Source organism: Pipistrellus kuhlii, unplaced genomic scaffold, assembly GCF_014108245.1.
Source record: "Pipistrellus kuhlii isolate mPipKuh1 unplaced genomic scaffold, mPipKuh1.p scaffold_m20_p_2, whole genome shotgun sequence".
Lineage (NCBI taxonomy): Eukaryota > Metazoa > Chordata > Mammalia > Chiroptera > Vespertilionidae > Pipistrellus > Pipistrellus kuhlii.
Genome location: NW_023425515.1, coordinates 165,308,426 through 165,331,021, shown reverse-complemented (window position 1 = coordinate 165,331,021; position 22,596 = coordinate 165,308,426). Strand labels below are relative to the sequence as shown.

The 22,596-nt window shown below is 41.1% G+C and overlaps 1 protein-coding gene across 4 annotated transcripts in view; it reads right to left on the bottom strand.

Annotated features, from left to right (window-relative positions):
* Positions 1-22,596, bottom strand: part of TCEANC2 (transcription elongation factor A N-terminal and central domain containing 2) — a 46,380-nt gene that overhangs the window by 19,998 nt on the left and 3,786 nt on the right. For all 4 annotated transcript variants that reach the window (XR_006742192.1, XR_006742193.1, XM_036443860.2 and 1 more), the window contains exon 3: positions 13,690-13,831. Coding sequence is in view for 2 of the 4 variants with exons in the window: in XM_036443860.2 (XP_036299753.1) it covers positions 13,690-13,831 (142 nt within the window). In the remaining 2 variants the exon portion in view is untranslated. The remainder of the gene's footprint in view (positions 1-13,689; positions 13,832-22,596) is intronic.

The following is a 22,596-nucleotide window of genomic DNA, read 5'->3' as shown; positions in this document are numbered from 1 at the left end:
CCCTCTGCCAGAGGCAACCTGGCCTATCAGGAGAAGGTGCCACCCCCATCACCCTGCTGCTGCTGTCACTGGCAGCCACCATGTGCCTTGCAGCGTGCGCACAGCTGCCTGAGCCTCATGCCTCGCAGTGGGGAGTGGCTGCCTGAGTCTTGGGTCGGCCCTCACAGTAGCAGCTGCCATCTGCCATGTGCTATGCGCCATCCGCCATGTGCCATCCGCAACCCGTCATCCACATCTTGCCTGAGGCTCAGGCAGCTGCTGTGGCTTTGTCTGGATGGTCGTTGGAAGATGTCTGCCTAATTAGCATATTACTCTTTTATTAGTATAGATATAAATGGGTAAAAGTCTAAAATACTATTTTGAAAAAGAGGAATTATCCAGCAGGTAGCTTTATAAGATACTAGAGGCCCGATGTACAGGTAAGGTCCCTAGGCCTGGCTGGAGATCAAGGCCAATAGGGGCCTTCTGGCTGCTGGCCAGGGCCTTCCTCTGATGGGATCAAACTCCCAGATTCCTGGTCAAACTTCCAAGGGGACACTTTGCATATTAGCCTTTTATACATATAGAAGATTAGGACATATTATAAAACAACAATAGTTAAAATTATATAAACTAACACCAGAAAATAAACCTAATGAATAAAAAAATGAAGCACAGGAATAGACAACATTATATACAAGAATTCAATATATACTAAAAAGAGTCATCATTGAACAAAAGGAAGCAGAAAAAGGATTTAAATTTGGGGAAATGGTCAAAACCATTTAAAAAGTTTATCAGCTAATGCCAACCATATAGCCTAACACTTAATGATTCCCTTACCCTCTACATTTGCTGAAGGCCCATCTCTGTATCGTAGGCACTAGTCATGCAGGGCTGAACAAGAATATGCTCCTGCTTTTAAGAGTCTGTGAAGGGCATCCTGCAGGTGAAAAAGAAATATAATTCTGAAGGGAAGACAAGACTCTTTAACTTCTCACTCTAAGCAATTATCTACCTAGAAATTTCATCTAGCCATTCCATTGCCCAGGGAAAGGAATACATCAACACTCATCTCCAGGAGAGGAAGAGAAATATGCAAAACACTCAGAATAAATGTCTCCGGGTGCTTCCTAGCTGACAATGCTTATGAGGTGTTCTAAAATACACACATCACTTAAAAGCTGGCTACTACTCAATACTTTTCTGAGCAGAGTTCTCTATATTCTTGAGATTATTCATTTAGCAAGCAAAATTTTGTTGGTCACTGTTATAGATGCTAAAAACACAAAGATAAATAAGTCATTGGAAGACCTCAAGACCTGAATTCTGGTCATTTTAATACTTTTGCAAAGCACCTTCTTTATGCTTGGTACTGATGGTACAGAGATGGAAAAGACCCAGGCCCTGGAATTAAACCTACACTCACCTTGCACCAAGGTGTGCAAAGAAGATATATGTACAAAAATGTTAATTCCAGCACCGTTTGTGATAGTGAAAAGCTAAACCAACCTAGAAGCTCATCATTAAAGATTCACTTGGTTAAATAAATTATAGTCCATTCAAACAATAAATATTTTGCAAATATTAATAGCTCAGCATATAGTAACACAGAAAGATGATTAATTTATTCAGTTAAGTGGAAAAAACAGGTTCTCAGAGGAACATGCACTGTATGAGCCAGTATTTTTTTTAATTACACTTGTGTACACATATAAACACATATGTGTTTATTTGCAGAGGGAAAAGTCTAAAAGAATTGACAATGAAATTATTAGTGAGTCTCTTCTGAGTGGTGGGACTGGGTGTGCTTATGCAGTCCAGCTCACAATGCTGTGGGTGGGCTCAACCTGTAAGCAATCCTAACAGTGCGAGCTGTGCTGTAATAGAGGTGCATTCAGGCTGCTTTGGAACAGAGATCCTTCTATCTGCTCCCAACCTTATCCTCTTCTCTCCCCAAGAAAGGCACTATTGATCCAGCTTTATATATGAGAACTAAAGACACAGAAATCTCGCAGAGTCCTCTATTTGTCGAACCAATGGACCTTCTCCAAGCTCATGGACTCGATCCTTCAATAGCATCTGACACTGCTTTCTTCATTCTGAAATATTCTCTTCCACTGCTTTTTGAGACACTACCTGTTACTGGTTTTCTTCTTCCTTCTCATTTCTCCACCTGCCTTCCCTGAGCAATCCCACCCACTCCTGTGGTCCAATTACTATACGCAAGCAGATGACTACCAAATATGTATCTCTAGCCCAAATTCCAGTTGCCTATTGGACATCTCTTCATGCTTATTTTGCAAGCACTTCTAATTCAACATTTCAAAAATGGAAATCGTTATCATCATCCTCAGTCTCTCACACAATGGCACCACCATTCACTCATCATATTAGGCTCCTTAACATCTATTATATCTTTCCCTTTTCCCTGCTCAGCTTTCTCTTCATCCTCACCGCTGCTCTGATTCACGTCCTCATCACCTCTCTACAGGTCTACTGCAAAGATTTATTAACCAACCTTTGTTCCCACCCAGTCTGGCCGTCTCCAATTTAACCTCTATACTGATGTCAAAAATAACCTTTTAAACACAATTTGATCACATCATTCCCTTACCAAAAAGTCTTCAGTGGCTCTCTCCACTGCCCTCAAATTAATTTCTAAGTATAGCATTCAAGCTCTGAATGACCTAAACTCTTTGGCCTTATCTCTCACCAGGTTGCCCTCTTTTTCTCTCTCCCCTCAAACCCAACCCTCCTACCCCTTTAGCTCCATGCACTAAGTTCTAGCCACAGAGAGCAGCCTGCACATTCTCGTTTAGGTTCAGGCTGTCTGGTCTTCTTACATTTCTGTGCCTTCGCTCACTGTTGCCTCTGCCGAGAATGTTTAAATGCTCACTTTCCCTTTTAAACTGCAAACATCTGGAGGGCAGGAGCCATACCTTACTTTAAGTTATATTCCAGCTCCCAGAATAGTGCCTTGCACAGAATAGTAAATACATATTTGCTGAACTCAAAATTAAATTAAAAAATTTAAGTTTAGCCGAAACTGGTTTGGCTCAGTGGATAGAGCGTCAGCCTGCGGACTGAGAGGTTCCGGGTTTGATTCCGGTCAAGGGCATGTACATTGGTTGCAGGCACATACCCAGTGGGGGGTGTACAGGAGGCAGCTGGTCGATGTTCCTTTCTCATCAATGTTTCTAGCTCTCTATCCCTCTCCCTTCCTCTCTGTAAAAAAATCAATAAAATAAATATATATTTTTTTAAATTTAAGTTTAGCTTTCAAATTGTTGAATACAGATGCAGTTAATTGATATAATCACACAATTGCAAACAAAATAATAGAACGATACAGTAAAAAATTAAATTCAAAGGCACTGGGGAAATCAAAAGCTCAAAATTCTTACCCATTGCTAAGAATTCTTTCTGCTTACTACTCCAGATTTCATATGAATTATTTAATTTTTATAACTGAACAATGAATTAAATACTATTTTTATATCTTTTTTCAAAAAAGAAACTAAAGGTCAGCAAAATAACATGCCCCAGGGCTCACAGCTAGTAAGTGTGGAAGCCAGGATTTGATACCAGCAGCCTGACTCCAGGGGCCTGTACACTTAACCCCTAACACTCTGTGTTTCCCTGTTAGTAGGGACTGGAACACAGGGAGTGATCAACAAGGCTCTGCTGGGATAATGTTGTTCACCTGCTTGTTATTTCCACGTCCAAAGAGCACAGGACTGGAGAGGGAGTCATACGGCTTAAACTTCATCTTCTCGGGCCTGGGCAGAGGAGTCCAAGTTTCTGGCCTGCAGGCGGCAGCACACCCACAGACAACTCTCTCAGGACAGGCCAGGGGCTCTGCCAATACCAAGGAAACCATCCCAGGAAGAGCAAAGAGGAAGGCGTCTCAAAAAAAAAAAAAAGTGACAGCAGGAAAGGCAGTCTGGACAGGAAAAGAGAAAGGGGGGAGGGGAGGTGAGGGAACCCTTTTCTAAAACAAACAACACAAAATAATAAATTGTAGATCACAAAAGGAATTTTGTGGTAATAATAATGATGACAGTTAACCATTGTGCTAAATGCTTTACAGACCTCAACTCATTTACTCTTCAGGACAACCCTATGAGGTAGGTGCTGTTGTGATTCCTCATTTTATAGGTAAAGAACCCAAGGAACTAAGGGATTAAGTAACTTGTGAAGGACGTGGCAGGACCAGATTTCAAATGTAGGCAATTTGGCTATGCAGTTAGACCTCCCCTGATTCAGATGAAAAAAAATAAGGATCCATGACCTTTCCCCAAGGTCACAAGTTGGTCAGTAGCTACACCAAGAAAGTTAATGATCTGTAAAAAGTCATTATTTGCTCCATGAACTTTTATGTTTTAAAGCAAACAGTGCTACTGGCTGGTCTTGTGATCTAAGTTAAGTCCTCTGGGTTTAAGGGTAGGGGGTTTCTGCTTCCCAGCACATTAAGCCAAATTCCCTGCAGGAAGCATCTTTCACTCATTTAACCAACATCACCAAATGCTAGGCATGTGTCAGGCCCTGCGCTAGGCATTGGGATAGAATGCTGACCAAGAGGCAGCCCTGTACTCAAAGAGCTCCAGGGGGGTCTCCGCACAGAGAAAGACACCTAAAGAAACAAATGCATGGAAGCGTTACAGGTCCTAACACAGTACTGAAGGGCAATCCCAGGGAGGGCCAAAAGAACAGTGGAATCAATTGAGCTAGCAAAGGGGTCAGCAAATACCAAGAAAGAGGCAAATTGTCATCTTGAGTCTTTAAAAAAATATATATATTTTATTGATTTTTTTTTACAGAGAGGAAGAGAGAGGGATAGAGAGTTAGACGAGAGAGAATCATATATTAGCTGCCTCTTGCATACCCCCCACTGGGATGTGCCCGCAACCAAGGTACATGCCCTTGACCGGAATCGAATCCAGGCCCTTTTAGTCAGCAGGCCGACGCTCTATCCACTGAGCCAAACCAGTTTCGGCCATCCTGAGTCTTAACAATGACTCAAGGAGGCATGGCTAACAGAAGAAGTAGAGGGAACAAAATCGTAGAACCTGAAATAGCATGGCATAATTTGAGGGCTTGTGGCAGACAAAATTATGATCCCCAAAGAGAGCCATGTCTTAATCCTCAGAATCTTTGAATATGCTACTTTACATGGAAAAGAGACTTTGCAGATATGATTAAGGACCCTGACATAGGATAGATTGTTGGTAGGCCCAATCTAATCACACTCCTTAAAGATAGAAGAGACAGAAGGGTGGGGCAGGAAGATGAAGTGTAAGAAGTGTGAGACCCATACTGAAATTTTTTTAAATTGACTTTTAAAGATAGAGGAAGGATGAAGGATAGAGAGATGGAAACATTGATGAGAAAGATCACTGATGGGCTGCCTCCTGCACAGCCCACAACCTGGGCAGAGCCTGCAACCTGGGCATGTGCCCTGACTGAGAATCGAAGAGAAAAACATTGATGTGAGAGAGATACATCGATTGGTTGCCTCCCACATGCACCCTGATGGGGGCTAGGAATTGAACTTGCAACCCAGATGTGTGCCCTTGACTGTGCAGGCCAACGCTTTAACCACTGCGCACCGTACTGAACTTCTGACCCACAAACCCATAAGATAACAAATCTGTCTTGTTTTAAACTACTGATTTTGTGGTAATTTGTTACAGCATTATTCAAAGAAAATGAATACAGGAGTCCATAAGTAGTTCAAGATTGCTGAAGAAATAGAAACCTATGGCACAACTTGAGACCAGAAGGCCATTTGAAAGGTCCTTGCCACTACCTTATCCCATGACCTTGGATAAGTCAAATCACATACCCACTCACTCACTAATTTGTTCATTCAATAAACATTTTTAGCTTCAAATAGGTTGTTTCATCTGGATCAAGTAAAAACTTGCCATGGACAAAGGTCAATTTTTAGGTTTCAGGAGGTAGCATGACATGGTATAAGAATATCTTAGCTTTGTCACTTATACTTTGGTTTTTTAACCTGGGTAAGTTATTTTAAATTCTCTAAGCCTTAGTTCTCTCATTTGGACAAAATAACAACATTTACCTCCAGAGTTGGTATGTGGATCAAATGAGGTCCTAGTTGAGAAAGCACTTAGTAAGTATAGTTTTCTGGTTGTTAATCAATCATAAATGAAAAATTATCTGAAACCAGGTAAATCTGATTGACATAAAACTTTTCCCAGAATATTCATTCACACAGCATTGCAAAGTGAAGCATGCTTGTTCACCAGGTTGAGAGTACAAGGCCTAATTCCATGGCCTCATCAGCCATCTGCTCGGTACTTCTTACCCACTAGACTCCTTTGAAGTAAAAGTATCCAGTCATAGAGGCCCCATTAAGTGCCAAGTCCGAAGGCTTTTGCCCAGTGAGAACAGTGAGGATACTCATTTCCCTTGCCTCTTAACACACACTCCTCCTTGGCCTTCATGTCACAATACAAAAGACCTGGCATTCTTCCTCTCTCTCTATTCCCTCAGCCTCTTCACTGGCTCCTCTTCCTCCTCCCACTTCCCCACCATGGATCTTCCAAGTTCTATCCTTCAGCCCCTTAATCTTTTCTTTTATTCAGAGAATTCATCCACTTAGGTGATTTTAAGCAAACGCTTCCAGGCAAATGACTTCCAAATATGTTATTTTTAGTCTAAATCTCTCCTATGAACTTCAGTCCCACATCTCCAACAGCCTGCTGCACATTTCTACCTGGAGACTTAATGTCAGAGCAAAATGCTAGAAACACTGACTGAAATGGGAATACTAGGAGAAAATTTGTATTTGAGGTACAAAAGAAAGGGCACGAAATTCTGTTTAAAAGAGGTGAGTTTGAGTAGATGGCAGAACCCACACAGATGATCCAATAAAATAGAGGCACACAGTCCAGGGCTCATTGCCCCAAGAGACTGGGCTCTCATTATATCTCCAGTGCTAACTCACTATGTGGCCCTGAATAAGTCACTTTCTCTCTCTGGGTCTGTTTCCTTCTTTGTAAATTTAGGTAGCCCCCTAACCAGTTTAGCTCAGTGAACAGAGTCAGCCTGCAGACTAAAGGGTCCCGAGTTTAATTCCAGTCAAGGACACATGCCCAGGTTGTGGGTTCAATCCCCAGAAGGGGGTGTGGAGGCAGCCGATCAATGATTCTCTCTTATCATTGATGTTTGTTTTTTTTTTTCTCTCTCCCTCTGCCGTCCTCTCTGAAATAAAAATATATTTTTAAAAATTTTAGGCCCAGCTGCCATGACTCAGTGTTTGAGCATCAACTTAAGAATCAAGAGGTCACAGTTAAATTCCCGGTCAGGGCACATGCCCAGGTTGCAGGCTTGATCCCCCGTGTGGGGCATACAGGAGGCAGCAAATCAGTGATTCTCTCTCATCATTGATGTTTCTATCTCTCTCCCCCATGCTCTCTGAAATCAATGAACACGTTAAAAAAATTTAGGTAGCTAAATGGATTTAAAAGTATTATGACATTGACATATACAAAGTTCAGAAATAGAAAAATATAAGAGCTCAACAGTAAATGGATAAAGAACATAAACAATTCACCAAAAAAGACAAAGTGTCAATAAATACAACTAATTCTCTACAGCAAATGAAAACAAGATGCTATTTTAACCTATTTAGTTAGTAAGATTTTTTTTAAAAATGGCAGGAATATAAATTGGAACATGTCTAAAAATCTAATGTTAAAAAATGGACCAGGACGAGAGATACATATCCAAGAGCTGTTTGAATTGAGGCCTCAGTTACACTCTAAAGCAGCAGCAAGACTGAGGTCGGAGGTTTATGGAAAAGCACCCCTGATAGGGAACAGGGAGCAAGGACTGAGGAAAGAGAGACGGCAAGAAAAAGAAATAGAAAAAGCTAGAAAAAGTCATAGAGAAAATCTTATTTGACCTTGTCATTTTCATTCATTTGATGAATATATCCTGAGCTCTTGCTATATGCCACACTAATGCTTGAAATGCATCACTAAATAAAATGTGTTGCACGGCCCTGCTGCCTTGGTTCCTGTTTAGTAAATAACAAGATAAATAAATAAATAATTACAAACTCAGGTAGGGATATGAAGTAAACAAACATTTAAAAAATAAAGAACTGGCAACATGCTCAGTATCATTTATGTTGACAGAAAAAAAGATCCATCAATGGTCTAAAAGTCATAGTTCTGGGAAGATGAGGAATGGGACAAGACTATTGGACTTGGTCAGAATGAAATCACTCATATCTTTTTTATTTTATTTTAATATTTATGTTTTATTGATTTTTTACAGAGAGGAAGGGAGAGGGATAGAGAGTTAGAAACATCAGTGAGAGAGAAACATTGATCATCCGCCTCCTACTGGGGATGTACCCACAAACAAGGCACACGCCCTTGACTGGAATCAAACCTGGGACCCTTTAGTCCACAGACCGATGCTCTATCCACTGAGCTGAACTGGTTGTGAGAGAAGTCAGCATGGAAAGAATTGAATGAAGAAGGAATGGGAGGAATAGAAATGGGAGTTAAGATTATTAATTTTTAAAGGAATCTGGCTATAAAGGGAAGACTAGAAACAAGGTGTTTGTAAGAAATGGCAAAGACAACTAAAGGAAAAGGCGTGAGACTATCTGAAGCCAGGAAGAACCAGCAGAGAGGGTAAGAGAGACATCTTGGCCTTTTCATCACCACTGTCAATCCTTAGTAAGTCCGGTCCATTCTCCCAGATAAGGTCGCTCTACAAATCTGTCAATTAACAGGTTAGACTCTCTTCTATTTAAAAAATGAAATTGAAAGCACTCCACATTCCCTTTCTGATATTGCCATCTCTTTTTCCTTTCAATATGAAACTTCTTCAAAGAGTTATTTTCAGTTTGACTTTCTTACCTCCTCTCATTCCTCAACCTTCTGCCCAAACCCTGCCTTTGACCTTACCAAAATCTAACTTCCCGTTTCATGACAGCATTCGGTCCCGTTTCCCTTGTCACACCTTTTTGGTCTCCTCCTATAAGTCTCTTAAATACTGGTGTGCTTCAGGATTTTGGATTTAGCTCTATGTTTTTCTTAAATACACTCCCTAGACAAGCTTATATATCTCCACTAGGAGCCCGTGCACGAATTCATGCACCTTGAAAGGAACTGTGAGCCACGAGGCTGCGGTGGGTACAGGGGTGGGTCTTGGCCCATCCTCCACGCCGCCCCTCCTGTCCCCCCCCCCCCACTCAGCCCCTCCCTCCATGGACCTCATTCCCCTGTCCGCCTGCAGCTCCTCTCCTGCCACCACCACTCGAATGCAGTGGCAGCACCAGTCCTACTTGCACCCACTGACGGCACAGAGCTGAGGGGGGTGGGGGGGCCGCGGTAGAGAAACCCTCAGGGGTGATCGAGGCCAGCAGCTGCCATTCGCACCCGCTGACAGCGCCGAGCAGTCGAGCAGTGGCTGCCAATCGGTGGTCCGCTGGTGGTATGTAAGGGCCAAAAGGTTGGTGACTGCTGCTCTAGAGGGAATTAGATTCCTTCTTTTTTTGTTTCTGTCAATAATGAAGGGTCACTTCTGACCTGGAATACTTTAGCACACTTTTCAAGAATCCCAGCTTAGAGATTCCAAGATGGCTGCTCGGGTAGGCACCTAGCCGCAGCCGCACGCAACAATTTCAATAAAATACAACTAAAATATAAAATGGACATTACCCAGAACTACAGGAAAGTCGACTGACTGGAAATTCTACAACAAGAAGCAAGGAGATAACCAGAAGGAAGAGCGGAGGAGCTGGAAAAGCCTAAGGTACCGAGACACGCGGTGCGTGGAGAGGTCTGAGCCGGAGAGGAGGGCGGCTGAGTGCCTGGCTGGCGTTCCCTCTGGGAAGGAGATAAACGCTCCAACTGTGCTGGGCCCAGCTCCAACCGCTCTGAACCTCAGTCCTAGGCCAGACCCCAGGGACCCAGGCTCACACAGGGGGAGCTGGGTTGTAAGGCGGAATCCAGGGGAGCGGCGAAAGGTGGTCCCGGAGGCACGCACATTGCACGCAGAGAAGGGACGGCTGGCTGTGCTGCAGGATTGCCCCGGTGGGAAGGAGACAGAGGCTCCAGACTGCTCTGAACGCCACCTCCAACTCCACTTCCAACTGAACTGAACCCCAGTTTCGGGCCCATTGGGGGAGAGACTAGACTGTTTGGTAGCAGGTGATCGCGGGCACCTTTTTCTCAGAGGCGCTTGCAAGGAGTACTGAAGGACCCGCATAGGGCGGGGCAGACGGAAGCCAAGGCTGTAGGCTCCACCCTGAAACCCCACCCCATCAGGAAAGCTGCCTGCGAAAATGCCTAAACCAAATAAATCACAAACGAAAGAAATGGAGGACAAAAAGCGACTGGATATAGAGTTCAAAACCACACTTATAAGGTTTTTCAGGAGTTTCCTAGAAAAGGCTGATAAAATAAATGAGACCTATGAGGATATGAAAAAGGATCAACAAGAAATAAAAAATACATTGTCTGAAATAAAAAATATTATACAGAGTCCTAAAAACAGAATAGAAGATCACAAGAATCAAGTCAAAGATTTGGAACATAAAGAGCCAGAAGACACTCCTCTGCAGAAGCTACAATAGAAGGCAAGAGAATCCAGAAAATTGAAGATGATGTAAGAAACCTCTGGGACAACTTCAAACGATCCAACATCAGAATTATGGGGGTCCCAGAAGATGAGAAAGAGCAAGATATTGAAAACATACTGAAAGAAATAGTGACAGAAAACTTCCCCCACCTGGTGAAAGAATTGGACTTACAAGTCCAGGAAGCACACAGAACTCCAAATAAAAAGAATCTAAAGAGGACCACACCAAGACAAATCATAATTAAGATCCCAAGAGCAAAAGACAAAGAGAGAATATTAAAAGCAGCAAGAGCTAAGCAGGTAGTTACCTATAAAGGAGCACCTATACGATTGTCAGCTGATTTCTCAGCCGAAACCATGCAGGCCAGACGGGAATGGCAAGAAATATTCAAGGTGATGAATAGCAAGAACCTACAGCCAAAAATAATCTACCCAGCAAAGCTATCACTCAGAATCTGAAGGCCAGATAAAGAGCTTCACTAATAAAAAAAAGCTAAAGGAGTTCATCACCACCAAACCAGAATTATATGAATTGCTGAAGGGGGTTCTTTCAGAAGAGAAAGTAAATAAAGATAAAAATTATGAACAACAAATATGTAACTATCAAGTGAATCTAAAAACCAAGGAAATTAAAAAAAAAATCTGATGAACAATAGTAACTGTTGAATATAATAGAATCAGAGGTATGGAAGGGGAGTGAACTGATGATTCTTGGGGAAAAGGGGAGAGGGGGATGTGGGAAGAGACTGAACATAAACTGTGCACCTATGGATGAGGACAATGGGGGGTGAGGAAAGGGCAGAGGGTGGGGTGGGAAGGAACATTTGTAATAATATGAACAATAAAAATTTATTTAGAAAAAAAAAAAAGAAAAGAATCCCAGCTTAGTTGAGAGTCCCAGAATTAGCTATCCCACTTCACTACTGGCCTAAAAGTATTTCAGCAGCATTGCTATTTACATCAGCCCTTAGTTTAGCCCTCCCACTCCCTGAGCCCACCCCTTTCACCTCCGCTTATGTTTTTGCAAGAGGGAATGAGGTTTTTTATTTTTTTTTATCTAGAATCTAGTTTTACTGCAGTGGAAGGATAGCTTTTGTTCATTATGAAGTCTGAGACCCTAAAGATAGTAAGTGATTATTATTGGAGGATTCTGAATGGAGGAGTGACATAGTCATATTTGCATTTTAGACAAAAAATATATCTGGCTGCCATGTGAAAAAGTATTGGAGAAAAGCAAACCTAGAGGCAGTTAAAACATCTGGTTGGGAAATTAGGGTGAGGTAGTAGTCGAGGGGATGGAGAGGTGTGGTTCGAATCAAAGACACAGTGGAATAAAATCCTAAGGACGTAGAAATTGAAAGCACTCAGTAAATGTTGGTGTCTTTTAGCCCATAGGATAGAGACAGGCAGGAGGCTAAAGGTGGAAGAAGGTAAATATGCTCAGGCAATGATCCAAATGAATCTTCAGCTTAGCAACTGTTGTAACTACAAAAAAAATCAAGAAACCCCTACATTATATTCAACTTCAGGTTTAGGGAAGGCTTGGGTAGGGTCAAGACTCAAAACTTGGATGGTTTCCAGCTTCTCTCAAGTCAAGCCCCTTGTGTGGTTTTATTATGATCTTTGAATTGAAATCTCTGATCAGACACACCCATTCCTGAAAGCATACTCACAATTTACTCAAAGAAGAGAGAAAAAGGATTTTTTTTTTTTTTTAATTATCATGTTCTATATTTGTAGGACAGTTCCAGCCTATTATGTTGATATTTAAGCTCTGATCATAAATGGTTAACTGTGGCCTGTGCCTAAATATGAACATGTATACATATATGTAAATATATATAGGTCATAAAATATTAATCACTAGGACCCTTTACTGGAGGAAATACCTTACCTGCTCATATGAATGGTCTTATTGCCCTCTAGTGACCACAACCTATAAAGAGAAAATCCACCAGCAGATAGGAGCATTTCCTGGCTATAATAATAGGGTCTTATGTTCTTTAAGCATCTAATTTTCTCAGATTCTGGTTTATATTACAGGGGTGCAACTCTCAAGACTCTTGGGGGGCTCTCTGGGGAATTTCACACAGCTCCTGCCAGCTGTTAGCGCCAGTGTGAAGCTGCTCTCTCTCCTGCCGCTCGTGAACAAGAGGTCAAGGGGAGGCAGACAAGGCAATGGCTGCATGAGTGAGGGCAAGAGCGGCAGCTGTGAATGGCTGCCCTGGGTCCCTGGGGAGTTCGGAGCAGCTTGAGGAACACATGTTGGTCCTCCCTTGCAGATTATTCACAGTTGTGTACTATATTAAAATGGCAATTCAACGTGGCCCCCGACTTATCTTTTAAATATCTCTATTGCCATAACAAATGATGTAGTAGCAAAGGATGCTATCATTTTGTTTTTACAAACCAGGCCTTCCAAGTTATTTCTACTTAAGACAGAAAAGCCAAGTCTCTTTCAAGATTGAACAGAAATGTCACTTCTTCTCTGAAGCCTTTTCTAATGCCCCGGGTGCAGATGACTACGTACTCTGTTCTTTATGCCAGCATATAACTTGTATAAATCAGAATGGTGCCACAAATATTATTTCTATTGTTTTTATTTATAAGCTATAATTTCTTACTGCCACATTTGTCTACATGCTTATTTCTCCAGCAAAACCTAAATTTTTAGAGATCATGAAGCATGTCTTATTCATTGTTACACCCCCAGCATCAAACACACTCAAAATGTCACCCATAGATCACTGCGTTACCAGTCCAGGCAACAAACTCAAAAACTGAAGCATTTAGAAAATTTTATAGCAATTTAAAGAGCAATTCTACATCTGTTTAATAATTTTAAAAAATGCGGCTTGTATTTTGCATATCTTAATTTTATTTTTCTGGTAACTTTTCATACATTAATGAAAGTACTGGTCTGCCACCAATGGAAACTTTTTAAAACAACGGTCCCTTATCATGGATAGTTTGAAAAGCACTGAGATGACAGGTAATTTAATGTGTGAGGGAGGGAAGAAAGGAAGAAGGAAAGAGACAAAATATAAGCATTCTGCATAACAGTCAGAAGAAACATACCTATCCTTGTTGATTTTAACACTTCCTTGGAGGGTATTTTCTTCTTTAATTCTTGTAATGTTTCAACTAGATTCTCTTTGGTTTGATTAGGAAGCTCCAACATAGTTTTCCATCTTTTTATGTCTTCTACAACCACAACTCTCTGGGAAAAAGAAAAGTCATTTGGAAAATGGAACATTTTTATTATAAAGACATCTGCCTTCACCTGAGCTAATGGGGCTCCTATTGACATGTGAATTATTGATTATGACCTGAAGCCCCAAATGATGGGTAATTGCTTAAAAGCAGATCCTGCTTACTGCAAATCAGGAAGAGAGTTACATCTATTAGGAAAAGTGCAAGTTTTAATCTTACCATGTCAGACACCACTAGGCACTTAGCAGTGAGAAGCAATAAGGATGGGAAGAAAAGAAAAACGATGCTGAGGTGAATCAACCCTATAGCTTACTTACGTGTTTTAATTTATAGATGAGGACAGAGAACAGAAAAGTCATATATATTTATTTCAACAATAAAAGCACACTTCAACAGCTTCCTGCTTTCTAGATGATGAAATAAATGGGTCTTGTTTGAAGAATTTTTTAAAACTTCAAACACATAGAAAGGTAGAGTAATTCACTATTTAATAATAAAAAAGTTAAACCCTAGCTGGTTTGGCTCAGTGGATAGAGCGCCAGCCTGTGGACTGAGGATCCCAGGTTTGGTTTGGGTCAAGGGCAAATGCCTGGGTTGGCTCAATCCCCAGAAGGGGGCGTGCAGGAGGCAGACAATAATTCTCTCTCATCATTGATGTTTCTATCTCTCTCCCCCTTTTCCTTCCTCTCTGAAATCAATAAAAAAAATATTTTTTAAAAGTTAACATTTTGCCATTTTTTATAAATAAAACATTACCATTCTTTCATTAAGTATAAAATTTTAACAATTAAGCAATCTGGTTGAAGGGATAGGAAAGTTCTTTGTTCTGTTGCAACTTTTCTGTAGTTTTGAAATTATTTCAACTAAAGAATTTTTTAAAAAGAGACAAAATAATAAAGTTGTTTTTATAATTAAAAAATCTTGCCCAGCTGGTGTGGCTCAGTAGTTGAACATTGACTTATGAATCAGGAGGTCACAGTTCAATTCTACGTCAAGGCACATGCCTAGGTTGCAGGCTTGAGCCCCAGTAGGAGGCGTGTAGGAGGCAGCCAGCCAGATGATGATTCTCTCTCATCATTGATGTTCTCTCTCTCTTGCTCCATCTCCCTTCCTCTATGAAATCAATAAACTTTTTTTTTTTTTGTCTCGATGGTTGTTACTCTGGGGAGGGGGCCCAGTTAAGAAATGGAAGAGGGTATTGATGGCTCCAGCATTCTGATAATGTTGTTTCTTGATCTGGATACACATGGTGACATATGTGTGTTCACTTTGTGAAAAATCTGTCAGGAGGTACACTCATGATTTCTCTCTCTCTCTCTCCCTCTCTCTCTCTCTCTCTCTCTCTCTCTCTCTCTCTCTATATATATATATATATATATATACACACACACACACACATATAAAAGCAATAACAAAAAAGTCTCAGCTCCCTCCCCTGGTTGGGGTCTGCTCTCAATCTAGCTGGCAGTGGTGGGAGGAGGACATGTCTGACTCTTCTACTTCCCCATCTTTGTTCTTCCTCCTACCCTACCTGCTCTTTGCTTTGGTCTCTAACCCTTCCAGGTTTGTAGCTAGGAAAAGGAGAGATAAAGGCAAAAAAAAAAAAAAAGCCTTACTTTCTATTGTTATGCCAATTAGATTTTAGTGCTCTGGGACAGTCTCAATAAAAAGAAGGTATGAAGGGTCCCAGGTTCAATTCCGGTCAGGGGCATGCACCTTGGTTGCAGGCACATCCCCAGTAGGGGGTGTGCAGGAGACAGCTGGTCGATGTTTTTCTTTCATCGATGTTTCTAACTCTCCCTCTCTCTTCCTCTCTGTAAAAAAATCAATAAAATATATTTTAAAAAAACAAAAAAGAAGGTATAAATATCATATCATTCCACACCTTGCTTTTTCATTCAATATATTTTCTTTATTTATTCATATAGATACATATAAAGCCAGATTATATACTTTAATAGTATTAGAGAGTATCCCATTATTGTTACTAGTATATACAAATGCCTTAAAAGTTTTAAAATAGCCGAAACCGGTTTGGCTCAGTGGATAGAGCGTCGGCCTGCGGACTGAAAGGTCCCAGGTTCGATTCCAGTCAAAGGGCATGTACCGTGGTTGCGGGCATGTCCCCAGTAGTGGGTGTGCAAGAGGCAGCTGGTCGATGATTCACTCTCATCGATGTTTCTAACACTCTATCCCTCTCTGTAAAAAAATCAATAAAATATATATTTTTTTAAAGTTTTAAAATATATTCCCCTAATTAATTTTCAGGATTATGGATAGTGTGATTTTATATATATATATTAGATTTTACATATATATGTATGCATGTATGTATGTGTGTTTGTGTGTGTGTGTGTGTGTATATATATATATATTTTGAGGTCCAGTGCATGAAATTCGCATACTTGGGGGGGGAAGTGAGGGGAATCTCTCAGAACCCAGCCCCTGCACCCTCTTGCAGTCCGGGTGCCCTTGGGGGATGTCCAACTGATGGTTTAGGCCCACTCCCCACTAAGCCAGCAGTCAGACATCCTTAGCACTGCAGTGGAGGAGGGAGAGGCTCCCGCTACCGCAACTGTGCTCACCAGCTGTGAGCCTGGCTTCTGGTTGAGTGACGCTCTCCCTGTGGGAGTGCACTGACCACCAGGGAGCAACTCCTGCGTTGTGTGCCCCCTGGTGGTCAGTGCACATCATAGCAACCAATTGTTCTGCCGGTCAGTCAATTTGCATATTAGCCTTTTATTATATAGAATATATGTGTGAATTTGTGTATAAATGTAAATATAGATGTATATTTCCATGCATAGTAATAAGTATGGAGTTCTACATTATTATAACTAACTCTTTTTTCACCCCAAACCCTGAGAAGACCACAATCTTTATGCTGTTTCCTTAGACTAATGAAATTTTTCTAGTTCATTTTTATCAAACATGGTAGTCTTACCTTTCAGCTTCATATGGGGGTTATTAACCTGAGGATTTATGTGCAATCTCTGTACTGACCCTAAAACCCTAGCCCCTAAGCATTACATCTGGTTTCAATAGAACTATTCAACTTCAGCTCTGGGTTTGGATTTCTTCTTTCTTCCTGGCACCTGAGGATTTCTCCTTCTTGCTTTCAAATTCACCTCAGTATTAGAGACTTTATATATATATATATATATATATATATATATATATATATATATATATATTTATCAATTTCAGAGAGAGGAAGGGAGAGGGAGAGAAATATCAATCCTAAGAGAGAATCACTGATTGGCTGCCTCTTACACACCACCTACTGGGGATGGAGCCCACAACCCGGGCATGGGCCCTGACTGGGAATGGAACCATGACCTTTTTGTTCATGGGTTGACACCCAACCACTGAGCCACACTGGCAGAGCTGTACTGGAGACTTTCTACATGGTTAGAATGAAGTTCAGGGTTCCACTCAGCTCATTCCAGCATATGAAACTAGAAGCCCAAATTCATAAAAGGCCTTACATGACTTGGCTCCTGACATCCTAACAGCTTCATCATTTGTTCCAGATTCATCAACCTAGTTAAAGCTGCCTAAATGAATCACAGTATTTCACTCTCTGCCTGGGATGTTCTTTCTTTGCCTATTTGTTTAAGATTCTCTTCAACCATCACCTCCTCTATGAAGTCATCCTTGCCTCTCTCCAAACACATGTGACCATATTCCTTTTTTGGTCCCTTTACAATCTGTACAGACTTCTATGCCTATATCTCTGATATCTGCATATATTTGTCTAGAAGGCTGTCTTCCCCACTGGACTATGAACAACTTGAGGGCTGGAACAATTCATTTGTCTCTCTATCCCCATGCACAGTAAGTGTAACTGAACAAAGCTATTTCTACCCTCAAAGACTAAGTACAATATTGTTTTCAGATCTGAAATTTTAGGGCAGAAATAGAAAATAAAGCAGTCAGTTCCAGAGCAGAAGAATTACAAAAACATCAAAGAATGCTTTCTCATTTCCATCCAAATGTGGACTCCAACACATACATTTCAAATTTGTATGAGAATTATGGGAGGAACAAGGGAAGTGAACAAGAAATGCCAATGGGTTAGCTACAATTAGTAAGATTGTAGCTGAAAGAAGAGGTGTTCTCCAAAATACCACCTGGTCTTACAGTTGTGGATAGCTGACTTATCAAGTTTGACAAAACCAATTAGGGACAATGACTCTCTCATAAGCAATAACATGAGCACCATTCCACTAGTGCGGGCAAGGGACACATATAGGACAGTCAATCGTACAAAGGAAGGAAAGGTTTATAGAGCATTGTTAAATGCTGACCCTAAAAGGATTATCATGTTCTAAAATCTTTTAGTAATAAAAAAAAAATCTCCTATTGCAACCAACAGAAGAAATTACTTTCCCTTAAGAGAGTAAGAAGAGATTATCCAAATTAACCTTTACCATTCAAATGTACAATACATGAGCTCTACTGAGTATCACTGTCATTGAATGTGATAAGGCTATGGCAAAATTACTTGTATCTCATGGATAACAGAAGTACAATGGTCCTAATATTCTAAGATTTTTATACTTCCTTAGCATGGCATTCTGAAACCTTCACTTTTTTAAATAGTTCACCCTATAAGGGGCAGACTGTAGAATCAGATTGTCTAGTTCAAATCCCAGCTCTCTGATTTTGAGCAAACAATTTAATCTCTCTGCCTTCTATTCTTCACCTATAAAATATTAAAAACAAACAAACAAACAAAAAAACTCTGGCCGGGTGGGCTCTATGAGTTGGAGCATTGTGCCACACACCAAAAGATGGTGGGTTAGATTCCTGGTCAGGACACATATCTAGTTTTGATCCCCAGTTGGGGTGGGCAAGGAAGGCAACCAATCAATGTTTCTCTCTCACATTGATGTTCTCTCTCTCTCTCTCTCTCTCTCTCTCTCTCTCTTTCTCTCTCTTTTCTTCTTCTTCTTCTCTCCCTAAAAATTAATGAAATATGTCTTTGGGCAAGGATTAAATCATTCATTTCACAGAATTTAAAGAGTTACTATGGGAAGCACTTAACACAATGCTTGGCCCATAGAAACGGCTGAATAGATGTTAATAGTCATTACTACTATTATTACCCCCACCGTAATTCTTAGCTCTAGTTCTAGTTTTACTACACAAGCCTCTCCTTTTCTGTAAATGAAAAGAGGAAACTACCTGTTTTTATTACATTCTAGGCACAATGCTTAACCCTTTCAACATGCACTTATTTATTTAGACCTTATAAAAACACTGCAGGTTAGATATTATTTCTGACATTACTGATAAGGAAATTGAGGCTTGAACATTCAGCAGATTCTTGGCATTAAAATGTAATGCTAGTGTGTAGGACTAAGTCATTTGGCAAAGAGTAGACCTAACTAACTCTCTAGAACTCACATTTAACTCAACTTGATCTTAATTTGTCATTGCGTACTCATGAAAGTAGGCATGTGTGTGTGCACAAAGGAAAGAGAACAGCAAGTACCACTTACTGAATGGCTATCTGTCACTACTTCCCTCTACCTAGCCAAATCTTCCCATCCCTTTGGGTGCTCTGACCAGTAAAGGAGACACTGAGCTCTCACCTCTCTTAAGTCTTAACCATTTTTGTCCAAAAAAAAGTTTGTAATGGATCACATATGATTTTGTATCATTACTTAAGAATTTCTTTTGCTATGATGCCCTAATAGGAAGTCCCATGAGGATTCATACTTTGACCTTAAATTTCCCTTATGGTTCCTAGAGTACCTCAGCATAGTGCTGGGCATGAATTTCTCTCTATATAAAACCCTAATGTGCAAATAGACCAAATGGCGAACAACCGAACAACCAGTCACAATGACGTGCACTGACCACCAGGGGGCATTTGCAAACCATGGTGGGCGTTGGCAGCAGGCAGCAGAGCACAAAACATGGCAGATATCAGCCTCAGTGGGATAATGGAGCAGGTGAGTAGGGGTACCAGACCAAGGTGGGGCAGTGGTCACTGTCATCGAGGTGAGCCTCCGGTGGTTACTGAAAATTCTTTCCTCCCATGCAGGCCACTGTCCTGCTCACATGTGCTGTTAGTGCTGACCCCACTTGCACCCACTGCTGGCGCCAGAGCCATGCTCACACCAGCTGCCAACGCCTGGCACTGGCCCTGATCACTCAGCACTGTCAGTGGGTACAAGCCGTGGTTGCTGGCCCAAGTCGCCCCTCAGGGCTTCTCCACCTCTCCCTGCTCCTAAGGGGTGATTGGGGCCAGCAGCCGCCACTCACACCCACAGCCAGTGCTGGAGCTGCCACTTGCACCCACTGACAATGTCAGCTCCACTCACACCCACTGCTGGCGCCGGCCCTAATAGCTCCACGCCATCAGCGGGTGAGAGTGGGGCCAAGGCCGTCAGCATGTGGGTGTGGCAGCGGAAGTGGGGCTGTTGGCAGACAGGGGACCAAGGCCATGGCAGGAGGGGCCAGGTGGGGATGCAGAAGATGGGTCAAGACCCGCCCCTGTGCCCACCACAGCCTTGCAGCCCACAGTTCCTTTCAAGGTGCATGAATTCATGCACTGGGCCCCTAGTTTCACAATCATATTTATAAAATAGTTTAATATCCAGACCATGCAAGGGCATTTCCAAATAAAGATGATTCTTATTTTTACCTACAATGTAGTGAAGCACAGTAACCTCCATCTTGTAAAGAACTGCTGTTTGAATTCTCTGCTATTGTCAGATAATCCCTAGTTCTGTAAACTCCATCACTGTAAACTCTTGTCATTGTAACTCTTGTCATTGTAAACTCTGTCAGTTTAAGACAGTCTCTTATTCTATAAAATGACTTTTAGTTCAAATAATAGAAGAAGATAAACTTAATTGTCTGACCTTGCAAGCTAGCCATCAATGTAATAGACTAATACTGATAACAATTCCCATATTGTTATGCCAAGCACAAACTCATTATGTATTCAAGGTTACATCTGTCTATAATAATAGCTCACACAGAGCTCTTTGTAATATCTGCAAACAAAGAGGCTCAAAAAGCATAAATAGGAAAAACTTCCTGTATGGGGTGCTCAGAGATTTGGAAAAGACACCTCCCCCTGGGCCGTGTGCGAATAAATGATTCCTAATTAATTGGTTTATTAAGGCATCCTTTATCTCACTCAATAATTTATGATACAAGAGTAGCAGGCACTAATGTTAGGTCTTGGAGAAGATTTAGAACGTAAGACACTATGGTCCTCATCCTCAGGAGTTCAAAGTAGACTGGGGAAAACTTCAGGTAATCGGATAGTTACAATATAGTGAGATAAGTGCTGTAACAGGTATGTGAGCTAAGTACCAAGACAGTATTGAAGAGGGAAGGATTAACTCCCCCAAAAGACCTAGAAAGCATTTCAAAATTCACTTATTTAACAAATATTTACTGACTTCTTAATATGTGCCAAGCCCTGTGACAGGTCCAAGAATACAAAGGTAAATAAAATACCCAAGGTCCCTGTACTCATAAAATTTATACTCTAGAATTCAGAGGGAAAGTTGCATTTGAGTGGGCTGACAAATGAGTAGGGATTCACTCTGTAAAAAGAGAGAAAGTCTTTCTATGAAAAGGGACCAACATTATTCAAAGCCCTGGAGACATAAAAGAGAAGAGCTTATACAGAGAATAGCAAGAAATGGGTTGTGGCTGGAAAGAACTCCTGTGAATAGAGAGCTACAAAGGGATGAGGGGACAAGGCTCACTGGTCAGAACAGAAAGGGTGACATATGCCATGGCAAGGCTTTTGGAGTTTTCGTTCATTTGGCCATTCAGAAAAATGTACTGCAGACTTCTATATGCCAAACCCCGTGCCGGGAACAGGGGACACAAAATCATTAAGACATACTCTTTCAAGAAGCTTAGAGTGTAACAGGGCACAGGCATGGAAAGAAACATTTACAATTAAGCAAATCAAGTCCAATGATAGGGGCATGTTTAAGATGCAGGGATGTAAAACTGAATAAAGGAAATCTCATTTAAAATGGGAGTCGGGAGGCCAGAAGGAGCTGTCGTGCACTACGATTAGACCCCAATAGGAAGGGACCGTATCTTGCATTCCCAACAAAAAATGTTTCTACTCTACTAGGAGGAAGATTTTCCGTTTTGCCCTTCAACAAGCCTAACCAATAAGAACCCTCAAAACTCGGCCAATCAGAAGCCATCATCACTCTGAACTCTCTCTTTCCTCCAATGGACTTATCATCAAAGTACCATCCCCTCCCAACTTCCTGTTGCTGTTGTTTTCTATAAAGTTTCCTCTCCTTTGTTTGCTGGACTTGCCTATAGTTTTTGCAATGGCATGTTTGTATTGAATTTCAATTCTCTGCCATTCCCAAATAAACCCATTTTTGCTGGTAAAAATAACTGGCTGTTTTATTTTTAAGGTCAACAAGGGAGTGATCAGATTGGCTCTGTATCTGGGAGACACAAAGGTGGTGAGAAAAGGTCTCATAGTACAGCAGACTCTTAAACTAAGTTGTGGGGAACAGATAAGATTTCATAAAGTAGAAGAGAATAGCAAACACTTGCATAGTACTTAGAATGTGCCAGGCACTGTTCCAAGCACTTTATATATGGAGTGGGGCAAAAGTAGGTTTATAATTGTGAGTACACAAAACACAGAGTTCATTCTTGTATTATTACTTATTATATTATTTTCCATACAAACAACTATAAACCTACTATTGCCCCACTCTGTATATTGAGTCACTCCAACTTCATAACTAATATAAAATA